Raw genomic sequence first — 25615 nt, 5'->3', positions numbered from 1 at the left:
CGGCCCAACAAGGCGACAAGCGGCCCAACAAGGCGACAAGCGGCCCAACAAGGCGACAAGCGGCCCAACAAGGCGACAAGCGGCCCAACAAGGCGACAAGCGGCCCAACAAGGCGACAAGCGGCCCAACAAGGCGACAAGCGGCCCAACAAGGCGACAAGCGGCCCAACAAGGCGACAAGCGGCCCAACAAGGCGACAAGCGGCCCAACAAGGCGACAAGCGGCCCAACAAGGCGACAAGCGGCCCAACAAGGCGACAAGCGGCCCAACAAGGCGACAAGCGGCCCAACAAGGCGACAAGCGGCCCAACAAGGCGACAAGCGGCCCAACAAGGCGACAAGCGGCCCAACAAGGCGACAAGCGGCCCAACAAGGCGACAAGCGGCCCAACAAGGCGACAAGCGGCCCAACAAGGCGACAAGCGGCCCAACAAGGCGACAAGCAGTCCAACAAGGCGACAAACAGCCCAATCTGTAAGAAGCAGCCCAACCGGCGACAAGCGGCCCAACCGGCGACAACCGGCTACAAGGAGCCCAACCGGCTACAAGGAGCCCAACCGGCTACAAGGAGCCCAACCGGCTACAAGGAGCCCAACCGGCTACAAGGAGCCCAACCGGCAACAAGGAGCCCAACCGGTGACAAGGAGCCCAACCGGTGACAAGGAGCCCAATCCGGCATCCCGGACCAGAACAGAAGGAACCAGTATGGAAGCAAACTCCGGGACACGCAGGAGTTAAGACGCAAAGGCCAACCGCACCGCAGGCGAAGAGATGCGGGTAGCCGAAAACCTCCGGAAGACGGAACCGAAGAAACCACAGGGACACGGAACCGAACCCGGGGAGGAGCAGAACCCAAGCCAAAATCGTACATAGAGGGGGGGAAAAGAAAACCCCATTCCTTGCACCAGTAAGCCCCGCTCAGAAGGACGGAAATCCAGGCGGGGCGCAATGGAGCCCAAGGCCCCCAAGGCCGCTTCTCACCAACCCCAGGAGTCTCTACACCAGGCCCCGGGGCCAAGTCGACCTCCAAAGCCCCGGCCTCACAAGAAAAAGCCGGGGCAGCCAAGAGAGCTGGAAGAGAAGGGGCCCACTGGTCAGACCCCGGAGCATCGACCGGAGAAACAGACTCGAATGCCTCCGCAGCTACCCCGGACGGGGCAACCCCCGAAACTGCCCTAGTCTCAGAACCTCTAACCCCGCCCCGACCCCTAGGTCTGCAGACGTGTAGGGGCTGGAAGCAGGAGGGGGGAGGGGACAAAATGCACCACCGAAGGGGAAAAACAAGGGGGGCGTGGAAGGAACCAAGGCCGAAGCGACCAAAACCCCCAAGTCTGGGTCCCTACACAAAGCGGGGCAGCCTCGGGGCGTCTGGGGAAGTGACAAACCCGAGTGCGTTGCAACAACCTACCATGCAACACGCGAGCTGCCTGCACCCACGGGAATTCAACAGCAGACTAGGTGAATGTAGTCACGAACGAGCAACAAAACTCGCAGGACTTAGGGTTGAATGTGTCACCGACCCAACAGGCAGCATGACGGAGGCAAAAACAAGGAGTCACACCCCAAGACAAAGGAACAGAGCAACCCTCAACTCGCACAAAGTGAGAGGGGACGCAAGGGTCTCCACTATCGGACCCGAGAGCCCCCGTGGGGTTTCCCAGGACCCCTAGACTGGGTCTGCTAAGGGTTATCCCAGGCAGGGCACTGCTAACTGGCACCCCAAACTACCAAGTAAACTGCTAAATTTGAACCCATGGGACGTGTCCACCTGTGAGGGCGAAGCAGGGGGTGCCACCACACAAACGACCCTAATATAAGGAAGGGGGGGGGGGGAAGGGAACAAAAGGCAGACCCCCTACCAGGCAAAAACAACTATAAAAGAAAAACCACACAAGTGGACAACGTACCCAGAGGGAACAGAGCCGGCCGCTGTCATAGGTGAAAACTAGCTACGCAGTACCCTGTGCCCCACCAGTGCTATAACTACCACTTACCCCAAGGCAAACAAGGGAGGAAAACCCCCAAACCCTCTGGGCGGCCAAACACCAAGCAGCGAAAAGCCAACAGTGGTAGACCCAAGGTGACTTGTGGAAGGCAACCCCAAGCACCAAGGGCGGTACTTATAGGGCACTCAGGGAAGGTGCCCTAAGCACATGCAGCCCGAGTACCTGAGAATACTACTCCCAGCTCACACGACCACCGTAAGAGCAGCACTGCAAACAAGTCTCAGCACTGAGACAAGACCGGAGCTGAAGCCACACGAACATGCACTATTCCATCAGCCGAGGATCTGGAGCGGGGATCACTGGCACGGGGGTCTGGGGCTCCCCCTACCCCCTCCCGGGGAGGGAGGAGCTTCGCAGACATGCGGCTCGTGTGACGTCATGGTTGTTAGTTCTTTTTTCTTGGGAAGTTCTGTCCACTCGTTTGTCGATTTTTGTTGTTAACCAAAATAGGGGTTTGTTTTGTGGCGCTTACCTTTCTGGGTGCCTGTCCCGCTCGATGGGAGATATAGAATGTTCCAAATCACATGTGCAATTCTATGGGCCATTGCTCCCCGTGCCTCTCTGTGGGGGCCAGGTTCTGGCTCGTGGTCCCTGGTAGGCCTAGAAGAGAGGCCTAGAACTCCACCCACATCGACTGGTGCAAAATAGTTAGGGTATCCATATCAGCCATGGATAGCTTCGGGGAGCCGTAGGAGCTCTCCCCAGAAAATCAAAATCGAAAGCAAATCGTAGCGGTTCTGCCAGCGTCGCACGAGACAAGGCGACAATATGTGTCAAGCCGACAATCCCAAACCTCCACGAGAGAAGGATAAGACCACGTCAACAAAAAGCGCAGGATACCTATGAAGAGACAAAAAGAATAGGAAGGACCGCCAGTAAAACTCCATACTGCTGCCGAGACGAAGCACGCAAGTGGGACACCATCAATGAAGTCACCTGTTCACCAAACAGATGGTGAGAGACTAGTCAAAATTACCAGACTGGAAGACTTGAGTAGACCAAACCAGCCCCGTTACGGACCGGACCGATCATTTGAAAGAGGGCGGAACAGAGGGAAAACCCCTGGGTTTGGACACCACCCAAACCCGGCGAGCTGGGAAAAACCAACCCAAGCGAGCAGACACGCCTCGTCCGAGAGGAACCCCTCCCCCCCCCCGCAGACCCCTAAAGGACCAACAAGGCCAATAACAGATGACAACGAGACGACGATGCTTGCCGAAAGAGCCGAACCACAGACTGCAAACAACAAGGACAAACTGGCGATGAAAACCTAAGAACCAGGGCCCAGGTAGAGGCCAATGAGGAAGAGAGCACCACAAGCCCACACATGAGACACGAAGCGAAAAACAGCGACACCGCAACTCACAGGAGCAGCGCCACCAGCTCTAGCAGGGCAGAACGATGCATGCATCACAGAGTAACAGATGAGAACTACCCAGGATGTGTACTGCACTAAATCAAAAGTGTACTGTCTGGCAAAGGAGCAAAGAAAAAGGTCATAGCCAGGGCCGTAATCCTAGCTTCCCGTTCCAACAAAAAGGAACTGTAGGGGCAGTAGTGGTTGATTGGAACCTACAGCACAAGCAGACATTGCAACACAGAAGCTGGTAGTGACATACATGAAGATGAAAGAACTCAGTTCTATAACTATACAGTGGGCCTGTCCAATCACAGGGAACTGAACATGCACACAGTACAACTTCGCACCAACACTAGTATAGCCAATAAGCACATACTAAGGCACACAACAATGTGTAGAATAGAGGTAGGAATAGAGGTAGAAATACGGAAACATGCAATAAAAAAGACCCTAAATATAGTCCAGGCACCAGTAGCTAGGGACAAGAGTGTATAATCAATATGATGAATGAATAAGATCGAGGAAGCAAGTGGTAACGGAATGTACACGATCAAGTAATTATACACACACACACTCCAATATATATATATAAGAGTGCAGCCAACCACTGAACAACAGTCAAGGAATGAGTGTCCAGATAGCATTGACTGAGTTAATGAGAACACGAATAAGTGTTCAGATAGCACTGAGTCAATGAAAGAGCATCCAAATAGCAATGACTGAGGCAAGGAAAGTGTGTCCAGATAGCATTGATATAAGCACATAGTAAAGTCATGTTAAGATGCATGCAAAGTGGCCAATCAACACACTACAAATAACACCCAACACTCATCCAAAAACTAAGAACCAGCGCCTGGCTGACAGTGTCACCAGACCGTATGCTCTCACCTGTAGAGTATGTAGAGCGTAGACACTATCATTTCACGATACAGCAAAGCCGTGTAATAATCCAGGAGCATCACTAGTGGATTATGTCCAGAGTTGCGTGAACAGTAGAAGATGAAGAGGTGTAGTATAAAGGTGGAGGCGGTGCCACTCCAGGCCACCCCACACCCATAAGTAGAGAAAAGAACTAGGTGTTTTCCTCCACACAGGTATATAAAATTCAGAACTCTGCCAGTATCTAGGGGGCTATGACTGGAGAGAAGATGAGTAAGAGCATCGTATAACCCGCGATACAGAACGCGGAACACCAACACATGTTTACACCGCCCAGAAACAAAACAATCAGCCTCGGCACATGCACCTGAGGACCGAGCTGCACCACCCATCTTTTGGGAAGGATGCCTACAAAGTGTATTGAACAAATAATAGTAATGTCGAGACAGTATTCAGAGAAGATGTAATTATAAAATAATTAGATATTGGAGCGAAAAACGATAAGTAGTACAGAAGAGGACCAATGAGTCCTATAAAGGACTGGATGTAAGCCTCACCGGCAAACGACAAACGTTCCAATAATAATGGAAGTATCGAATATCTTCCCGAACCTTTGAGACCCTTGAAACCAGAGGACAGCCCAACACTTGAATCTGGAGTCACACGACCATGCCATATCACATCAGCTGAAGAACTGGTGTGTGGATCACCGGCATGGGGGTCTGAGGCTTCCCCTTTCCCCGTTCCCTCATTCCCCCAAGTCTGCACAGGGAGTGAGCTGTGCAGACGTGCGGCGCAGATTGTGTGACGTCATGCTCATTTGCTACTTTTTATTTGGGGAGTTCTGTCCACTCATTTGTCTATTTTTGTTGTTTTTAACCAGGAATAAGGGTTTGTTTTGGGGTGCTTACCTTTCTGGGTGCCTGTCCTGGTCAATGGCAGATATAGAATGTTCCAAATTACATGTGCATTTCTATGGGCCATTGCTCCTCGTACCTCCCTGAGGGGGCCAGGTTCTGGCTCGTGGTCCCCAGTAGGCCTAGAACTCCACCCACATCTACTGGTGCCAAAGTTAGGGATATTCATATCAGCCTGGATAGCTCCGAGGAGCCAAAGGGGCTCCCCCCAGAAAAATTATTTTCTCTTCTTATATCATTAAAATGCAGTCTCTGATCACAGGAAACAAAAATAAAATATTGTATGTGATATACTTTAGCTTTGATGGAGTTGAGAAGTTGAGCAATTTATGGGCACTGAGTGATGAGGGGCTCAGGGACACTGAACCCCGCAACCTCGTGGGGAGGCAGTTGCCGTGAATATAATTTGTCACAATTATTTCAATGTTCCTCATTCGTTTCTTCTCTCTTTCTTTGCTGTAATATTATTCAGAAGTGTGTAATTTATGGAATTTATAAAGTTCTATGTATGGAACATCTCTATGCTCAAAATAATGTTGCTCATATATATGACATGTATATTATATTCTAAGATCAATCAAACAGTGTTTTTTCTGTTATTACACTATATATACACACACGTTGTATATAATTTTTTTTTAAACCCTAGTTTTTTGCAGTAACATTATTCAATAATGTGCAATTTGTGGAATTTACATAGTTAAATGTGTGGATCATTTCTATTCTAAAAAACCAGCGTTGAATGTAATGAAACGCCATTTTCTGGGCGAGTCCCGGAGGCTCCCCAGAGCTATCCATGGCTGATATGGATACCCTAACTATTTTGCATCAGTCGATGTGGGTGGAGTTCTAGGCCTACCAGGGATCACTCGAGCCAGAACCTGGCCCCGTCACAGAGGCACGAGGAGCAATGGCCCATAGAAATGCACATGTGATTTGGAGCATTCTATATCTGTCATCGACCGGGACAGGCACCCAGAAAGGTAAGCGCCACAAAACAAACCCTTATTCTGGTTAACAACGAAAATCATCAAACGAGTGGACAGAACTCCCCAAAGGAAAAACGAACAAACAAGCATGACGTCAGATGAGCTACGCCGAATGTCTGTGCAGCTCCAACCCCCCCCCCCTCCCCAGGAAGGGGAAGGGGGAGCTGCAGACCCTTGCGCCGGCAATCCTCACCCCCAATTCTGAGGCTGGATATCAAAAAATGTGAAAATACACTGACCGGAGGGAGGGAGGGTTGCTGGGGAGCCTCCGGGACTCACCCAGAAAAAGGCGTTTCATTACATTCAACGCTGGTTTTCTGGGGGGGGGAAGAGCCCCTACGACTCCCCGGAGCTACCTCACCAAAGACGAAAACAGGGACGCATCCGGGAGGCGGTCGGTGCCCATACCACAACACTAAGTCGAGACAACAGGCTGCAACAGCCGACCCAAAGCGACGTAGGCCCGACTAGGCCCAGGAACATAAACGAGTGCACAGCCAGGACCCAGCGCAACCACCAAAACAACCCTGTGCCCAAATGTCAGCCCAAGGCACATCACCAAAGACAGCAGCAAGTGCAGCAACCCTACGAACGCCAAGAACTTGGGGAGAGACCTCAGGCCAGCTAAACAGAAGGACCCAGCGGACAACTGGAGAGACCCGAACCCGAGAACAGGGAAGGGAAACCCGAACATCCCAAAACGCAGCCCGGCCGCAGAGGCCGTGGCTTGCAAAGAACAGCAGAGAGCCGCAACCGGACACAAGAAGAAGCACCCCGGCCAACCAACCAAGCAGCAACAACCCCAGGGACACCTCCGGAACCGAAGGGGCCACAACTAACCGATGGGAATAGAGAAAAGAGCACCCTACCCAAGAGCAGGACAGCTGAGGTGGAGCATGAGCAGGCCGGAGGTGAACAATGCCCAAGACAACCCGTCATTGGTGCAGAAGGAACAACAAAACTGGAGCAACCCAAAGCGGCTCTGCCAGTGCCGCACAATACAAAATTCTCAGAGGAATTGACAGGGTGGACAAAGACAAACTCTTCAGCACGGGTGGGACACGAACAAGGGGACACAGGTGGAAACTTAGTACCCAGATGAGCCACAGAGACGTTAGAAAGAATATTTTCAGTGTGAGAGTAGTTAATAAATGGAATGCACTAGGAAGTGATGTGGTGGAGGCTGACTCCATACACAGTTTCAAATTTAGATATGATAGAGCTCAGTAGGCTCAGGAATCTGTACACCAGTTGACTGACAGTTGAGAGGCGGGACCAAAGAGCCAAAGCTCAACCCCCACAAGCACAATTAGGTGAGTACAAGAAAGGGCGATGGTATGCGGCCAGAAGATGGCCCTAAACCACCAAAAGAGAAGGAGAAGACCATGACAACAAAGAGAGCAGTACACCTACGAAGCATGCAGGTGGCATACATTCAAAAAGCCACGTGATCACCAAACAGATGATAAGAGACTCGAGTCAAAAGTACCAGAACAGAAGACTCGAGAAAAAGACCGAACCAGCCCCGCCATGGACCGGACCGACTCTGTAAAAGAGGCGGAGCCATGGAAATCAAATCAAATCAAATGTTTGTTCAGGTAAAAGTACATACATAGAGGATTAGTTACAAACATAATGTTGGATTTATAGATAGAGCTAGTACATACACTAAAGCCACTAGTACACATAGTGTTTCGGGCAAGGCGAGGTGGGGAGAAACAGACTAAAACTTAATACTAATTGAGCTTTAAGTATAAATTGCATTAAAAGAAAAAAAAAAGATATAAAAAAGGGGGAAACATGGTAAAAAATAGCCAATATACAAGTTGGTCAACAAACAGCATTGCTTAAAAATAGTAAGACACAGGTTGACATTTAGGGGTAAGGTAGGTTACATGGAGTTAATTAGGTAGTACTTAGTTTTCATCTTAATTAAACTGGTTGAGAGAGATGCAGCCTTTGACATGATTGGGAAAGTCATTCCACATTCTGGTTCCCTTGATTTATAGAGCATTTCTAGTTTGATTAAGTCGTACTATTGGAATATCAAATAGGTATTTGTTTCTGGTGTGGTGCCCATGGGTTCTGTTACAACCTTCTAAGAAGCTTGTAAGGTCAGGATTGACATTACAATTCATAGTTTTAAATATATAGAGTACACATGAGAGGTTGTGCAGTGACTTAATATCTAACATTCAGAGATTTGTGTACCGAGTGCTGTCTGGGGCCAGAGTTAGATATTGTTCTAATAGAAGCTTTGTGTTGGGTAATTAGAGGACGTAAATGATTTTACGTAGTAGAACCCCAAGCACAAATACCTTAGTTGAGATAAGGATAGATGAGAGAGTAATAGAGCGTCACCAGGGCAGGGCGAGGTACAAAATATCTGATCTTAGAAAGACTGCCAACAGTTTTAGAAACTTTTTTTGGTGTTTAGAATGTGTCCCTGGAAATTCAGCTTGTTATCGATGAGGACCACCAAGGAATTTACCATCAACTTTACTACTGATTTGTATATTGTTTGTTCTTAAGATTAATTTCGTTTGAGGATTTATTACCAAACCAAATATAGAAAGTTTTGTCAATGTTAAGGGTGAGTTTGTTAGCAATTAGCCAAAGATGGACTTTATTTAGTTCAGTATTCACAGTGACATTTAGAGCAAGAGGGTCAGGACTGGAGAAAATGAAAGTTGTGTCATCAGCAAATAAGATTGGTTTGGGGTGTTGAGAGGCATTTGGAAGGTCATTAATGTAGACGAGAAAAAGGAGAGGGCCAAGTATGCTGCCCTGTGGAACACCAATATTTATGGCTAGTGTAGGAGAAATGGAATTATTCACAAACATACTGGAGCCTGTCAGTATGGCAAGACTGAAGGTATTGCAGGGAGTGACCTCTGACTCCATAATGATGTAATTTAAGAAGAAGGTTTTGGTGGTTAACAGTGTCAAAAGCCTTACGTAGGTCCACAAATAACCCAACAGGGAACACATTTTTATCAAGAACTGTATGTATCAAGTTAATCATACTAATTAGTGCAGCGTTAGTGCTTTTGTTATTGTTTAAGATTCGCTACTTGGAACAAAAAGTTCCAAGTAGCACAGGCTATGGTGAGCCCATAGTGCATTAATGCTTTTAATGGGTCTGAAACCATATTGGCAAGAGCTAAGTATATTGACTTTGGCTAGATATGAGTAAAGCTGCTTGTAGATTAGCTTTTCAAATATTTTTAACAGGGTTGGCAGAATTGATATAGGTCTGTAATTGTTCACATCAGTGAGATCGTCACATTTGTAGACTTGGGTTACTCTCGCTTTTTTTTAGAATATCCAGAAAGGTTTGGAGTTCAAGTGATTTGTTGAAGAGCAATGCAATGGCAGACACTAGAAATCTGGAGGCTTTTTTGTAAATTAGAGATGGTATCTGATCATGGGCGCTTGACTTAGTTTTAAGGGAAAGGATGACCTCATTAACATCAGAGGAATTAGCTGGAGCTAGGTACAGACTCAGGAGAGTTACCTGTAAGGTAATCTTTAATATTAGTGAGTGAGGATGGAATATCATGAGCAAGGGATGTCCCAATGGATGAAAAGAACCTATTGAATTCAATAACAATGTCTGAGGCCAAAAGCACATAATGACTGCATATAATGTTCAAATATCAGTGAATCAATGCTGTTCACGATGTTCACAGCGCTAGCCACAGCACAACAGCATTATTTCGTCCATCTAGAAATCCTCAAATGACTTCGTACGTTACTTTACAAAATAAACTTGTGGTCAATTATTCATTTACAGGATTTAGTGACCAGGATTGTAATAATATCAGGATTGTGGTGATAATTAGTGCTGTGCATGGGAGGAAGAAGTTTGGTGAAGGAGGGGAGGGAGGAAGCAAATCGAGGTAGCGTCACTGTGTGGCAGCCACTCTTGTTTTGCTCACATACTAGCTTAGTGGTTCACTATAGTGAACACATATGTACATGGGTATATACAATGTGTGTATATACCCATGTACGTATGTGCATAGTAGTGTGGGAGGAGGAATTTTGGCGAGGGACCGGTCGGACCACTCGGACCACTGAGCCGGTCGGCCGAGTGGACAGCACGCTGGCTTGTGATCCTGTGGCCCTGGGTTCGATCCCAGATGCCGGCGAGAAACAATGGGCAGAGTTTCTTTCACCCTATGCCCCTGTTACCTAGCAGTAAAATAGGTACCTGGGTGTTAGTCAGCTGTCACGGGCTGCTTCCTGGGGGTGGAGGCCTGGTCGAGGACCGGGCCGCGGGGACACTAAAAAGCCCCGAAATCATCAAGATAACCAGGGAGGGAATCCAGATAGCGTCACTGTGTGTGGCAGCCACTCTTGTTTTGCTCACCATACTAGCTTAGTGGTTTGCTATGGTGAACACATATGTACATGGGTATATACAATGTGTGTATATAGTGTAATAACAGCAACAGGAATATGTTGGGAGGTGCCATTTTGGTGAGGGAGGTGGCGTCATACTCGTAGCAGCGTCGTCTACTGTGTGACTTATCATGCAGTGTATGGTGGCCACTGTGCTGTTTGGACATAATACCGGCATACTTGCATAGTTATGGTGAATAAAACATGCAGATACGTATACATAACGTGTGTAAATAGTGTAATAAAAACAATAACAGTATGGTGGGAGGAGCAATGTTGGCGAGTAATGTGTAAGAAGTAAGCTAGGTGTTGGAGTGAGGGAGGGCTGGCTGGGTGTGGCAGCTCTCACTCGCAGAGTTCTGAGTGTGTTGATGGTGAATGTGTATAGTGTGTAAATATGTTGTAAATATACATAAATGAACATGAAACATTGGATATATGAGCAATATATGTGGACACATTTAAGACACAACACAGTATCTTGGAACAGTACGGATGTTCTACTGCCATAATATTATATACGTGTTCATTATACATAGGATTGGCAAGAAAAAACAAAACAAATGTACCTGGAAATGTACGTAAAAAATGAACATAAAAATATTTGTGGCAACTCGCTCATGTAGAACCTGGCGGGCGACTGGCTTCAGGAGTCTACGTCACGGGTGACCACCAAATTGTGGCGTCACACGCAATTTTCAGGACCCCATTGTGGGCCAAAGTACTGTAATTACAATTTTGATTTTTTTTTTACGTATCTGTAATCAGGGAAGGGTATTTTAACATTTTCTAAAACAAAAATATTTTTTTCCCAAGAATTTATTTCCTGTGCATAGAAGGGGTGCCGTATTTGGAAGGCGAGCAGCACAGTGGTTAAAGAATAAAGGTAATAGAACTGGTGTTAAACATAATTACTACATTACAAATTGATAGAACAGATTTTACCTCTGGAACTTTATAAGACTTATAAATGAACTATTGGCAGATACAAATGTGTATAAAACATTATTGGAACCAGGCGGTTGGATAAAGCCCCAACCAAGAGCCAAGGGGTCCGTGAAGACATCGAGCAAAGGCAGAGGAAGGCACCAGGGAATCAAACCCAGAAAAACCCCAAGATGAAGCCGGCAACTCAGCAGCCAGCGCAGGGGCCTGGGTCCACACCCACTGATAGCGGGAGAGGCAAAAGGGGCAGTCCCGAAGAAACCAGAATGACTTCCAAATCCAAGCCCTGCCCAAACAACACCCAAACACCCAACAACTGAAGATAGGCCACCACAACACGGGTTAAACTCATAAAAATGCAAGGTGCCAGATTTAGACCAAACTGGAAAACCCAGAAGCAGGTAGCATGCTGCCCCACAAAACCTAACCAATCCCTGACCCTTGTATGGAAAAGGACATGCCAAGATGCATCCTGGAGGTCCAGAGATATCATCCAAGCATCTGGCTAAGAACGAGCCAGACTTGGGACAATGAGGTCATCTGAAAGGAGGGACACAAGATGAATCGGTCCAACCCGGGGAGGTCGAGAATGAACCAGATCGAGAATGAACCAGGACTGGAAACAGGTGGGAAACCCACCACAGAGACGAAGTCTTTTTGATCACTTAGATGAAGACAGAAAACTGGAGCCAGAGCTAGATGAGAGGGCAACCATCACCGTTCTACATTAGCATAAGAATTGATGGTGGAGCAGCTGGCTGACTTGGTCTGCCACCCTCCTCCATCTCCCCACCCCCTCAAACAAGAGGGAAAAGTGGTACGTTCTAGCTTGTGCTTGTTTCACAAATTTCACAACAAGTTTCACAACAAACAATCTTTTTGATTGTTTGTATTGTTGGGGGGAGTTCTTTAGGCAGTTTTGAGGCTGCGGTCTCATTTCTAACTAAGCAGTAGTCAGTCTTGTTTCACTGATTTTCTGGGCGCTTGCCCTTGGTGGTGGCAGACATGAATATCTTTACATAAAACGTATTCATAGTGCCACTGCTCCCTGTGCCTCTCTGAGGGGGGGGGGGGGCCAGGTTTTGGCTCATGGTTCCCAGTAGGCCAATAAGAACTATGCAACTGATGGCACCTAGTAGAATGGCACATCAGTGTAGTAGCTTCAGGAAACTACAGTACAAGGGGTTCCCACCAGAAAAATTCATTAACATACAGCTAAACATGAAATGTACAAGTCAAATTAGGAATAATGCTTACAACAAATACCATATGTAATCATATTCACCTGAAGAAGAGTAGATGCCCTCCCAGCCAAGAAGCTTTTAAGGCCCAGAGCCGTAGCAAGAGCTGCTCCAGTAGCAGACAAATATGCTACACCCATTTGTTTCTCAGTCAAAGGAGATTTAGCATTCCGGTTGGTAAAATTGACTAGAGCATTGAAAGACTGGTTTGCCCACTGCCAGAATACAACTGCTGGAGTAGACCTAGAATGGTCATTAGAATAATCAGTATACAATACAAACAATTTGAAAATCAATTCAGCAAATGCTTTACATCATCATTATTGTTTCATATTTTCATGGGATAGAGAGGTAACAGCCCAGAGGAAAATAAGAGAGCAATACAAGGAAAGAACGTTAAAGATGTTCAAAAAGACTTGTCCAATTCCGTTGAACGTGCTGGCAAGTAAGGGATGAAACAATAGGATAAGAATGCAGAAAATCTGGAGCAGGGAATGGGATACAAAGTGATACAGTGTGGTGGCCCAACCACCTTAGATTTGTAGGTTCTGATGATACTGTGAAATTGATTGGAGTTTTCTTGGTGTTTCACTGTTCATGTCTCGCAGGAGGTTTAACAGTGGTGCAGGTGGTGCTTGTTTTGCCATGAAGTGCTTCTTTAACCCTTAAACTGCGCAACACATCATATGCAGGGTTGAGTAACTTACAATAAATTGCGCATCATGTCATATGTTGTGAAGGAGTACTACGCAAGAGTTAAATGACCAGCAGATACACAGGGTTCACCTCACCTTCATCAGGGCTCTTGTAAACAGACGCCATTTAAAAAAAAATTGTGGGCCACATTCCCAGGTGTGAGGGCCTCGGTAGTGAGTGAGCCACCAAGGCTGACACACGTAGCATGAGCTCACAGCACTGCTCACCAGCTTGTGACCACTGCATCGCCTAAAAATGCCGTAATATATATATGTGCATGCTATTATTTAGCGATGATAGTATTACAGAAGACCCCCTGACTGTGATAAAAATGATCAGGATTCTGATAATAGCAGGATTGTTGTGATAATTATGGCTGTAGTGGGAGGAGTAATCTTGGTGGGGAGGGAGGTAGCATTATCTGCTGACTCTGTGACCACCTTTTACTGTCTGGACTCACTATACCAGCCTAGTTGTTCACTATGGTGAACAAAACATGCAGATACTTATATATAATGTCTGTATATAGTGAATAAAAGCAAAAACAGTATGGTGAGAGGAGAATGGTGGCGAGTAAGGTGAGGTGACAGAGGGAGCGAGTGACAGCCAGTGGCGGGTTGCCACTTCCTGCCACTGCCACTCAGCATACCAATTTAGTGATTCGTTATGGTGAACACAAATGTAGATACAGTACAACCTCGATTCAACGTACCCCGATTCAACGAATCTCCGGCTAGTTCGCACACTTTTCAGGCCGAATTTACTCACCCGGTTCGACGAACAATGGTTCGCTGAAACGAGGGATGTTCGGATTTGCTTACGATGTCCAGACAGAGTTCACAGACTGGTGGAAAACTTTCCCATTCTATAACAGATTACAATTAATAATTCTCTCATATGACAAGTTGGATCACACAAGTGGATCACACAAGTGGACCACACAAATGGACCACACATGTGGACCACAAGTGGTCCACAAGCTTACGATTTTGGGACAGAGTTCACAGAGTGGTGGAAAACTTTCTCATTCTATCACAAATTACAACTAATAATTCCTTCATAAGAAGTTGGATCACACAAGTGAACCATATGAACCAAACACCAGTCAAAATGGTCCACACAAACACCAGCCAAAATGGTCCACACAAACACCAGCCAAAATGGTCCACACAAACACCAGCCAAAATGGTCCACACAAACACCAGCCAGTGATCCACACAAGTGAACAACTGAGTTTCCATGATTTTCGTTCACTGATTTGGGGCACACGTATCTTTGTACATTAATTTAAAGGATGAAGCGTGATTACCTAGCTACATGTGGTAAAATCTCCTTATAGACATTTTCTGTGATGAAACAAGATGAGTGAGGGTGGACAGGTAAGAGAATACTATACTGTAAACCTCACTTTACAGTGAGGTTTCACTCACTTTCGTCTGTGTGTCGTCATAGTTCAGTGACCCATGACTTTTGAAAGTTTCATATTAATAAATAATTTCTAAAACCAGTGTTTTAATAGCTTTTTATTATCCTAATTAAACTAAACTAAATAAAACCGAAAATATGCTGTAACATGATAGACATCTGCTCTTTGAGAAATTACTGTATGTTATTGGAACAACTCTAGTGTGAATGGACGGGTCTAATCCCTGTACACACAGCACCATGCTTGTTTCATCCCGCCCTCCCTCTCTTCCCCCTCCCTCCCTCCCTCCCTCTCTCCCTCCCTCCCTCCCTCTCTCCCCCTCCCTCCCTCTCTCTCTCTCTCCATCCATCCATCCCTTCCCTCCATCCATCCATCCATCCATCCCCCTCCCTCCCTCCATCCATCCATCCCCTCCCTCCATCCATCCATCCCATCCATCCCCCTCCCTCCATCCCTGCATCCATCCATCCATCCCCTCCCTCCATCCATCCATCCCCTCCATCCATCCATCCCCTCCATCCATCCATCCCCTCTATCCATCCATCCATCCATCCATCCCCTCCATCCATCCATCCATCCCCTCCCTCCATCCATCCCCTCCCTCCCTCCATCCATCCATCCATCCATCCCCTCCCTCCCTCCCTCCATCCATCCCATCCATCCCCTCCCTCCATCCATCCATCCATCCCCTCCCTCCATCCATCCATCCATCCCCTCCCTCCAGCCATCCATCCCCTCCCTCCATCCATCCATCCATCCCCTCCATCCATCCATCCCCTCCATCCATCCATCCATCCATCCATCCCCTCCCTCCATCCATCCATCCATCCATCCATCCCATCCATCCATCCATCCCCTCCCTCCATCCATTCATCCATCCATCCATCCATCCATCCATCCATCCATCCCATCCATCCATCCCCTCCCTCCATCCATCCATCCCCTCCATCCATCCATCCATCCCCCTCCATCCATCCATCCCCTCCCTCCATCCATCCATCCATCCATCCCCTCCCTCCATCCATCCATCCATCCCCTCCCTCCCACCATCCATCCATCCATCCCCTCCCTCCCTCCATCCATCCATCCATCCCTTCCCTCCCTCCCTCCCTCCATCCATCCATCCATCCCCTCCCTCCATCCATCCATCCATCCATCCCCTCCCTCCATCCATCCATCCCCTCCCTCCATCCATCCATCTCCTCCCTCCATCCATCCATCCATCCCCTCCCTCCATCCATCCATCCATCCATCCCCTCCCTCCATCCATCCATCCATCCCCTCCCTCCCTCCATCCATCCATCCCCTCCATCCATCCATCCCCTCCCTCCCTCCCTCCATCCATCCATCCCCTCCCTCCCTCCATCCATCCATCCATCCCCTCCCTCCCTCCCTCCCTCCCTCCATCCATCCATCCCCTCCCTCCCTCCATCCATCCATCCATCCCCTCCCTCCATCCATCCATCCCCTCCCTCCCTCCCTCCATCCATCCATCCATCCCCCCCTCCATCCATCCATCCATCCCCCCCTCCATCCATCCATCCATCCCCCCCTCCATCCATCCATCCATCCCCTCCCTCCATCCCCTTTCTCCCTCCATCCATCCAGAATTGAAGAAACAAATCAAGTTAAAAAAAAAGTTAACTGGGTCAGAGTTAGGGTTATCAGCGAGTCGGTCCCTTCACCACCACCGACACACCTCCCCACCCCCCCCCCCACCCCTACAGCCCATACACACACACACACCCTCAAATCATCCATCCTTCAATCCCTCCCTCCATCCTAATATCAATCCATCTCTATCCTCTCCTTCCCTGCCTCCCTCCCAAGCTCTGCCTGCCTCCCTCCGTGCCTGTCTCCCTCCGTGCCTGCCTCCCTCCCTGCCTCTCCTCCCTCCCAACCTCCCACTGATTTGTGGCAGACGTATCTTTGTAAATTAATTTAAAGGCTGAAGCGTGATTAGCTAGCTACATGTCGTAAAATCTCCTTATAGACATTTTCTGTGATAAAACAAGGTGAGTGAGGGTGGACAGATAAGGGAATACTGTTCTGTAAACCTCACTTGGTTTTCCTTCGTCTGTGTCGTTATAATTCAGTGACCCATGACTTTGAAAGTTTCAGACTAATAAATCATTTCTAAAACCAATGCTTTAATAGCTTTTTATTATCCTAATTAAACTAAACTAAATAAAACCGAAAATATACTGTAATATGATAGACATCTGCTATTTGAGAAATTATTTGTTATTGGAACAACTCCAGCGTGAGCGAGTGGACGGGTCTAATCCCTGTACACACACCATGCGTTTCTCGTTTCAATTCGTCACCACAGTTCAGTGACTACGGCTTCGAAATAATAAAATTAATAAATCATTTAATCAATGGTCATTTAACAGATGATGAGATTATACAAAATGTTACTGGCACTGTTGACAACGACGGAAAGGAAGATGAGGATGAGAATGATAGCAGTTTACAATCTGCTTCGTGTGCTGACGCATTGTTCTATGTTGAAAAACTCCTTGATATTGTTTCACAAACTGACAATCCAGAGCTACCAGGCTTTTATCAACACCTAAGGACGATGAAAGATATTTGTCTCAAGGACATGACACAAAGAAGGAAACAAATGAAAATGAGTCAATATTTTTCACGAACTAGCAGCAAATCAATCAGCACAGCCGTACCCAGCACCAGCACAGCCGTACCCAACACCAGCACAGCCGTACCCAGCACCAGCACAGCCGTACCCAGCACCAGCACAGCCGTACCCAGCACCAGCACAGCCGTACCCAGCACCAGCACAGTCGTACCCAGCACCAGCACAGCCGTACCCAGCACCAGCACAGTCGTACCCAGCACCAGCACAGCCGTACCCAGCACCAGCACAGTCGTTCCCAGCACCAGCACAGCCGTACCCAGCACCAGCACAGTCGTACCCAGCACCAGCACAGCCGTACCCAGCACCAGCACAGCCGTACCCAGCACCAGCACAGCCGTACCCAGCACCAGCACAGCCGTACCCAGCACCAGCACAGTCGTACCCAGCACCAGCACAGTCGTTCCCAGCACCAGCACAGCCGTACCCAGCACCAGCACAGCCGTACCCAGCACCAGCACAGCCGTACCCAGCACCAGCACAGCCGTACCCAGCACCAGCACAGCCGTACCCAGCACCAGCACAGCCGTACCCAACACCAGCACAGCCGTACCCAGCACCAGCACAGCCGTACCCAGCACCAGCACAGCCGTACCCAGCACCAGCACAGCCGTACCCAGCACCAGCACAGCCGTACCCAGCACTAGCACAGCCGTACCCAGCACCAGCACAGCCGTACCCAGCACCAGCACAAAAGCAGCTGAAGCCAACACAGCAGCAGCGAGCACCAGCAAAGCTGATGCAAACATCTAAAAACATCGTGTGTGAAGTGAACAATTAGAATAAGTGTTAAATTTAAGTGTGTACATAGTGTTAAAATTAAAGTTGCAATAATTCTAATGTACAATAGTTTTCAAGAACTGTATTGTAGTACTCAACATACAGCAAAACCACTTTTAATAATACAGTGCTAACGGCTTAATGCACTGCAGTACCTATTTACTGTAGAGCATTCACAACTTCACAAAACTTCAAGATGGACATAACTCCAACAATAAGGTAAATACATGAATTACAGTATTTTTAGTAGAGTAGTAAAATATAGGTACAGTAAGTAATATGATACAATACATTTTTATTGTGTACAAGAAAAAAAAAAGACACTGACGCAAACGCCTCTTGAAGGTCACCTCTTGCAACGAATCCAATGCTCCAACGAACTGGGGGTGGTCCCATATAGTACGTTGAATCGAGGTTGTACTGTACTTATATATAACGTGTATATATAGTATAATAATAGCAAAAGGAGTGTGGGGGAGAAGCCATTTTGGTGAGGGAGGTGGCGACATCTGCATGATTCATCATGCTGGGTAGTGGTGGCCACTATGCTCTTTGGGCACTATACCGGCTTAGTTGAACGGTTATGGTGAACAAAACATGCAAATACTTATATATAATGTGTGTATATAGAGTAATAACACCACAAACAGTATTGTTGGGGGGAGAAATTTTAGTGCGTCTGACCTTGAATGTGTGAGGGAGGCAGCCGCCAGCTGACTGTGTGTAGCGACGTCTCTTTGTGCCTGAACTAGCTAACTCAGCTTAGTTGTACATTTGTGGTGAACAAAACATGTAAATACTTATACTGTATATAACATCTGTATATAGTGAATTAAAGCAAAAACAGTATGGTAGGAGGAGAATGTGGGCTAGTGAGGTATTGAGGGAGTGAGTGGCAGCGAGTGGCTGGCTGGTGTGTTGTGGTCACTCCTCGTTACTTTTTGACTCATAATACCAACTTAGTGGTTCATTATAGTAAACAAAACATGCAGATACTTATATATAACCTGTGTATATAGTGTAATAACTGACAAAGTATTTGTTCACTGTTTGATGAACTTAATAATTGAATCAACAATATGCACACCTTAATTTTGAGTACAGCGATGATTCACACATTTTATTATATAAATATATCACACTACACACTATTGAATAATATTACAGCAAAAAATGAGGAAAAATCAGTCAGAGACATTGAAATAATTAGGCAATTATCTCTTTGTGGCCACTACTGCCTGACAGCTGGGGAGGAACAGACCGTCTGGGACGCATGATGAGTCAACGCCTGTTTTTTGCCAGACTTTTCCACTCTATAGCGGGCAAAATATGCCACTTACGATTTTTTTATTATTTTTCCCCATGATCAAAGAACACAAATTAACAGGTTTAGAAGAAAAAATAACTTTTTTTTGTTATGTGCCTGCGGGTGACAATGGCCAAATAGCCCTCAGCAACATAAGGGTTAATCATGTCGGTGATTTATTTTTGGCTGTTACATCCGCTGTGTTGTCTTCCACTTCATTTGGCTTTGGCTTCTCATTACTCAATCGTGTTGTGAATAAAGCTTGTAGTAATCTGGGCCAAAGTGCTCTGGTTGCAGTAGGATGAAGTCACAGCAGAAGTGTATGGTCTCCTCTTCGACATACCAGGGGCTCTTAGTGCTCCACTTTGTTTCTTTCTTGGATTTGCTTGTAGAAACTTTGGGTCAAAACATGCTTTTGCTTTGGGGTACAGTCAGTGTCACTTGCATTTGGTATGAAGAGGACTTGACATGAGCCTTGGTCAGATGCTTGATCACTGTGTTGTGTCAATAATGTGTTCTGACTCTTGACACTTCAGTGATGTTCACTGAAGTGTCGACATCAGTCAAAGAGAAGGAGTTATCCTGGTTGGAGATTGGCAGTGCATCAGGTGCAGTAGGGAGACCATTTTTTATCCCCCCCCCCAAAAAAAGAAGGACACTGCTACATATGTATATGTATGGTTGTGTGTGTGTGTGTGTGTAATTACCTAAGTGTAGTTACAGGATGAGAACTACGCTCGTGGTGTCCCGTCTTCCAAGTACTCTTCATCGTATGGCGCTTTGAAACTACTAATGGTCTTGGCCTCCACTTTCTCACTTGACTTTTTTTCCTGAGCTTGAAACTATGACCTATTCTTGAGGTTGTCAGTTTCAGGAATTCCCCTTTGTCAATTTGGTCAATTCTTGTTATTATTTTGTAATTGGTGATCATATTGACTTTTTTCTTCTATCTTCTGATTTTGGCATATTTAATGCCTCTAGCCTCTCATCATAACTCTTGTTTTTCAGTTCTGGAAGCCATTTTGTAGCATGCCTTTGCACCTATTCCAATTTATTGTTCTTGGAGATATGGGCACCATACAACTGCTGAAAATTCCAATCTTGGTCTCGCATGTTATGAACAGTTTCCTTAGTATGTCACCATCCATGTAATTAAAAGGGATTCAGAAGTTGAAAAGTGCATCATATGCTCCTCGCACAGTGTCCTTTGTGTGTTCCTCTCGTTACATTCTATTATCCAGAACCACCCCTACATTTCTCTATTAGGTGTTTTTTAAGTCCTTTCCACATAGTTTGCAAGTTATGTGTGGCTTATTTTTTCCTATTTCACATTCTATAACATGGCATTTGTTCACATTGAGTTCCATTAGCCACATGATCCTACAAGCACTTATTTTATCCAGATCAAATTGAAGGGCATGACATTTGTCTAGATTTCCTATCTTTCCTTAGTAGCTTAGCATCATCAGCAAACATGTTCATATAACTCTGTATTCCTTCTGGTAGATCACTTATGTAAACAATGAACATTACTGGTGCAAGAACTGAACCCTGTGGTACTCCACTAGTGACATTCCTCCAGTTAGATACATTGTCTCTGATTACTGCCCTCATCTTTTTTAGAAAATTTTTCATCCATGTCAGCAGTCTAACTGTCACCCCTCTGGCATGTTCCAGTTTCCAGAATATCATCGTGTGTGGAACTTCGTCAAATGCCTTTTTTAGGTCCAGATAGACACAGTCAACCCAACTATCTGAATCTATAATTTTTCATCCATGTTAGAAGCCTCCCCCTCACTCCATCAGTACGTTCGAGTTTAAAAAAACAAACGATGAATGTAATGAAACTCCATTTTCAGGGTGAATACCGGAGCCTCCCTGGAGCTATCCAGGCTGAATGGATATGTACAACTTTCTGGCATCAGTCAATGTGCATGAGTCCTTGCCTACTGAGAACCACAAGCCAAAACCTGGCCCCCTCAGAGAAGTGTGAGGAGCAACGGCTTATAGAAACACCCATGTGGTTGGAGAATTCTATGTCTGCCATCGACCGGGTCTGGCACCCAGAAAAGCAGGCGCCCCAAAACAAACCCCTATTCTGGTGAAACTATTGCTACCGAAAGCCGAACAAGTGGACAGAACTCCCCAAACGAAAATTATCCAACGAGCATGACCATCACATTACTGCGATGCTGTCTACACAACTCCCCCCCCCCCCACCTTGCAGGGAGGGGGAAGGGGGAAACCACAGACCTTCGCGCCGGCGATCCAACCACCAGTTCTTAGGCTGGATGTCAAAACACGCAAAAAACACCGCTGACCAGAGGGAGGGAGGTATGCCGGAGAGCCTCCGAGACTCACCCAGAAAATAGCGTTTCATTACATTGAACGCAGGTTTTCTGGGGGGAGCCCCATCGACTCCCCAGAGCTAACTACCAAAAGATAAGCAAAAACAAGGACTTACTCGGGAGGCAGTCAGTCCTCACTCCTCAACGCGAAGTCAAGACAACTGGCTTCAACCACCAACCCAATGCAACGCAGGCCCTACCAGGTCCAGTGACACTGACAAGGTACCGAGCAGCCAGGACCCTGTTCGACCTCCAAAAACCCCGGGCCCGAATGTCAACCCAAGACAGTAGCCAAAGCAGCAAACTTACGAACATCTTGGGCAAGGGGATAGACTGCAGACTGGCTAGACTTAATAACCCTGCAGACTACCTGAGAAACCCGAGCCCGGGAACAGGGAAGGAGGGAAACCGGGTCAACCCAAAGTGCATCCCCGGCCACCGAAACCATGGCGCACGCATAACGGCGGAGAGCCGCAACCGGACACAACACATGATGTTCCCCCGGTCTAACCAACCAAGCATCAACAACCCAAGGACCCCTTCAGAAAGCAGCAGTCTCATTCTTTGCCGGAAAAGAAGAAGACGGCTGCAACCGAAGAAACCTGCCACCAGGACCGAAGGAGCAGAAACCCATGTGCAGGAGGAGAGCATGAAGCTCCCCGACCTGACCCCCAGAGGCCAATGCCAACAGGAAAAAGAGCCTTAGAAAAACAATCCTGAACCGAAGGGGCCACAACAATCTAGAAAGGAGAGAGAGAGAAAAAAGAGCACCCAGTCCAAAGACCAGGACAGCTCAGGAGAGGCATGAGCAGGCCGGAGGTGAAACAACGCACGAGACAGCTTGCAGAAATCTGGCAGGAGTAACAGCAACACTGAAAGCAAGCTGGAGCGGCTCCGCAAGCGCCGCACAATATGAGGTGACAGTATTCGGCATAAGGTGATGATCCTGGAACAACCACAAAAGAAAGGACAACACAACTTTATCAGAGACCAAAGTACACCTACGCAGTGATAGGAAAAACTGGAAGGATTGCCAGGAAACTTCATACTGCCGCCGAGAAGAAGCACGCAGGTGGGAGACCAACAACGAAGCCACCAGCGCCCAATACAAGTGATGATAGACTCGAGTCAGAGGAGAAGAATGAACCAGACTCGTACTGGGCTAGACCAATCTGCTGAAAGTGGCAGAACCACGGGAAGACCCTCGAGTTTGGACACCGAGCAAGCAGCGCCTGAAACCAAGGCTGGGCTAGCCACCAAGGAGCCAGAAGGATAACTCTTCCCCGGTAAGTCTCCAAGCAAGCCAGGACCTGAAGCAACAGCTGAATTGAGGGAGAGAGGTACAGGTAACCCCACCTCACCCAGTCCTGCCTGAAGGCGTCGACCCCGATGGCCTCGTAGTCGGGAAAGGGCATTACGTATACCTGGAGACACCTCAACCACTCCGATGTGAAGAGATCCACTTCCGGAGGCCCGAACGTCTAACAGAGCCAACTGCATGAGTTGTCGTCGACCGTCTATTACGTGGATAGGGAATGAACCAGGACAAGCCGTCCGCCAGGACACTGGACAACCCCCACCCCCTTTCCCAAAAGTGAACTGCCAGGAGAGCCATACCTCGAGAAAACAGCAGACGAATCACCCAAAGCGACCAGCCTCAAAGAGCCAAGGACCACATGAAACCCTCTCGGTTCAGACAATGAACCATCAGGGAACAGTCCGAAGAGCCAAATCGTTGATCCACAAGCGACCCAAACCCTCTGGAGCGACAACCACACAGCCGCGAACTCCCGCACCGTGCCGTGAGCCCGACGGAAGGCCGGACCCCACCGTCCCTGACCGGCCTGGTGAGCACTGGTCACAAAGCCCCAGCCAAGAGACGACGGGTCCATTAAAGCATCGAGACAGGGCTCGGGTAGGCGTCAAGGCACTGACCCCCCAAAAAATGAAACCGGCAATGCAGCAACCAACGCAAAACCACCGGAGGCTTTGGTCGCCGAACCCAGCGGTCGCGAGAGAGGCGGAAGGGACGTCCACGAAGGAACCAGAACAGCTGACAAAGCCACACCCAACCCAGCGGGTAGACCATCATGGCAAAGTTCAGGCTCATGCACAAACCCTCGAGCAACCACCGCATGACCCAGAAGCCCCTCAGAAATAGGCAAAGGCAGGAACGCAGGCAAAGCAGAGCCGCTGGAGGAAGAGACAAGAAAGCAGTGCGAGCATCCCACACAAGACCCAGCCAAGACCGAACATGAGATGGAACTAGATGGGACTTCTGCCAGTTCACCAAGAACCCGAACCCATCGATCTGGGAAAGAACCAAATCCCTGGCGAGCAGACACGCGAACTGGCTGGGAGCCCAAACCAGCCGGTCATCGAGGTAGGCCAAAACCCGAACACCTAACAGACGCAGGCGGGTCACCATGACCCGAGTAAGGTGAGTGAAAATGCGAGGTGCCAGATTCAAGCTGAATGGGTGGCAACGAAAGCCGTAACCTTGATGCCTCACAACAAAACCGAGCCAGTCCCCGAACCTCGGATGAACCGGGACGTGCTAATACGCATCCTTGAGATCCAGGAACACCATCCCTGCACCCGGCTTTAACAGAAGAAAGACCTGGGACAGAGTAGTCATCCAAAAGGAGGAACAATAAACCCACAGGTTCAGATGGGACAAGTCCAGAATGAACCAGAGGTCCACACAGGTCTGTCTCAGGACCAGAAACAGGCTGGAAATCCAACTGAGGGATGAGAGTGTTTCAACCACGCCCAAGTGAACCCAATCCGAGATGTCTCGACAGAGCGAAGGAGGCCTGCCCCGCCAGCCCTGATCCCACTGAAAAAGGAGGGGCCACCCAAAGCCAACGTAGACCACACGAAACAACCCGAAAGGCCCACAAATCGTGGGACCAGGTGCGAGCCTCTCCTCCCCCCAATGCCTCGTCAATGGGACGAACCGCGAAAGGGCCGACACACCTTACAAGAACCTAAGCAGCGCACAGGGCAATCCCCGTGCCGACCAGAAAAAAAAGACGGAACCAGAGGCTGCGCCTGCTCCAAATCTAGCACCACAGTCCTACCACGATGGGAAGAACCGAGCCCTGGCACGACTCTTCCGATAAGGCCCCCCATGAACCCACCCCTGGAGAACTAATAAGTTGGACATAGAACGGCAACTAGCCAAAGCTGCCTTCAGATACTGCACCACCGCAGATTCTGCAAACAGCAGCGAACAAAAAGGGGAAGACAACCTAAGAGCCAGAGCCCAAGCAGAATCCAAGAAGGAAGCAAGCACCGCCTGCCGACACACGAGTCAAGATGCAAAAAAACGTGAAATAGCATCCCGCAGGAGTGGCACGAACAGCTTCAACAATGCAGGCAACACACACACCGGCAAGGGCAGCGCACCAGACCCAGAGGCGGCCCCCAAACTCCACATCCAACTCAAGCCAATCCGAGGACAGCTCGAAGAGGGAAAAGAAACGCAGGGCCAAAGCCAGCAGGCCACGTGTACTTAAATCCTCCGTGTCCAAGGAACCTGAAAGGGAAGGAACCTGCACACGAAGCTGCATCACACCAACATCTCGCGGAAGGGCAAGGGTGCACAAACATGCATCGAGATGCTCGAATTAGTCCCCCAGGAAAACCTGCAACAC

General features: G+C 48.0%; 1 protein-coding gene across 3 annotated transcripts in view; it reads right to left on the bottom strand.

Annotated features, from left to right (window-relative positions):
- Positions 1–25615, bottom strand: part of Sfxn2 (sideroflexin 2) — a 124864-nt gene that overhangs the window by 41611 nt on the left and 57638 nt on the right. For all 3 annotated transcript variants that reach the window (XM_069315606.1, XM_069315605.1, XM_069315607.1), the window contains exon 4: positions 12786–12984. In XM_069315606.1, the coding sequence (XP_069171707.1) occupies positions 12786–12984 (199 nt within the window). The remainder of the gene's footprint in view (positions 1–12785; positions 12985–25615) is intronic.

Source organism: Procambarus clarkii, chromosome 81 (genome assembly GCF_040958095.1).
Source record: "Procambarus clarkii isolate CNS0578487 chromosome 81, FALCON_Pclarkii_2.0, whole genome shotgun sequence".
NCBI lineage: Eukaryota > Metazoa > Arthropoda > Malacostraca > Decapoda > Cambaridae > Procambarus > Procambarus clarkii.
This window is presented reverse-complemented; position numbering and strand designations above follow the sequence as displayed.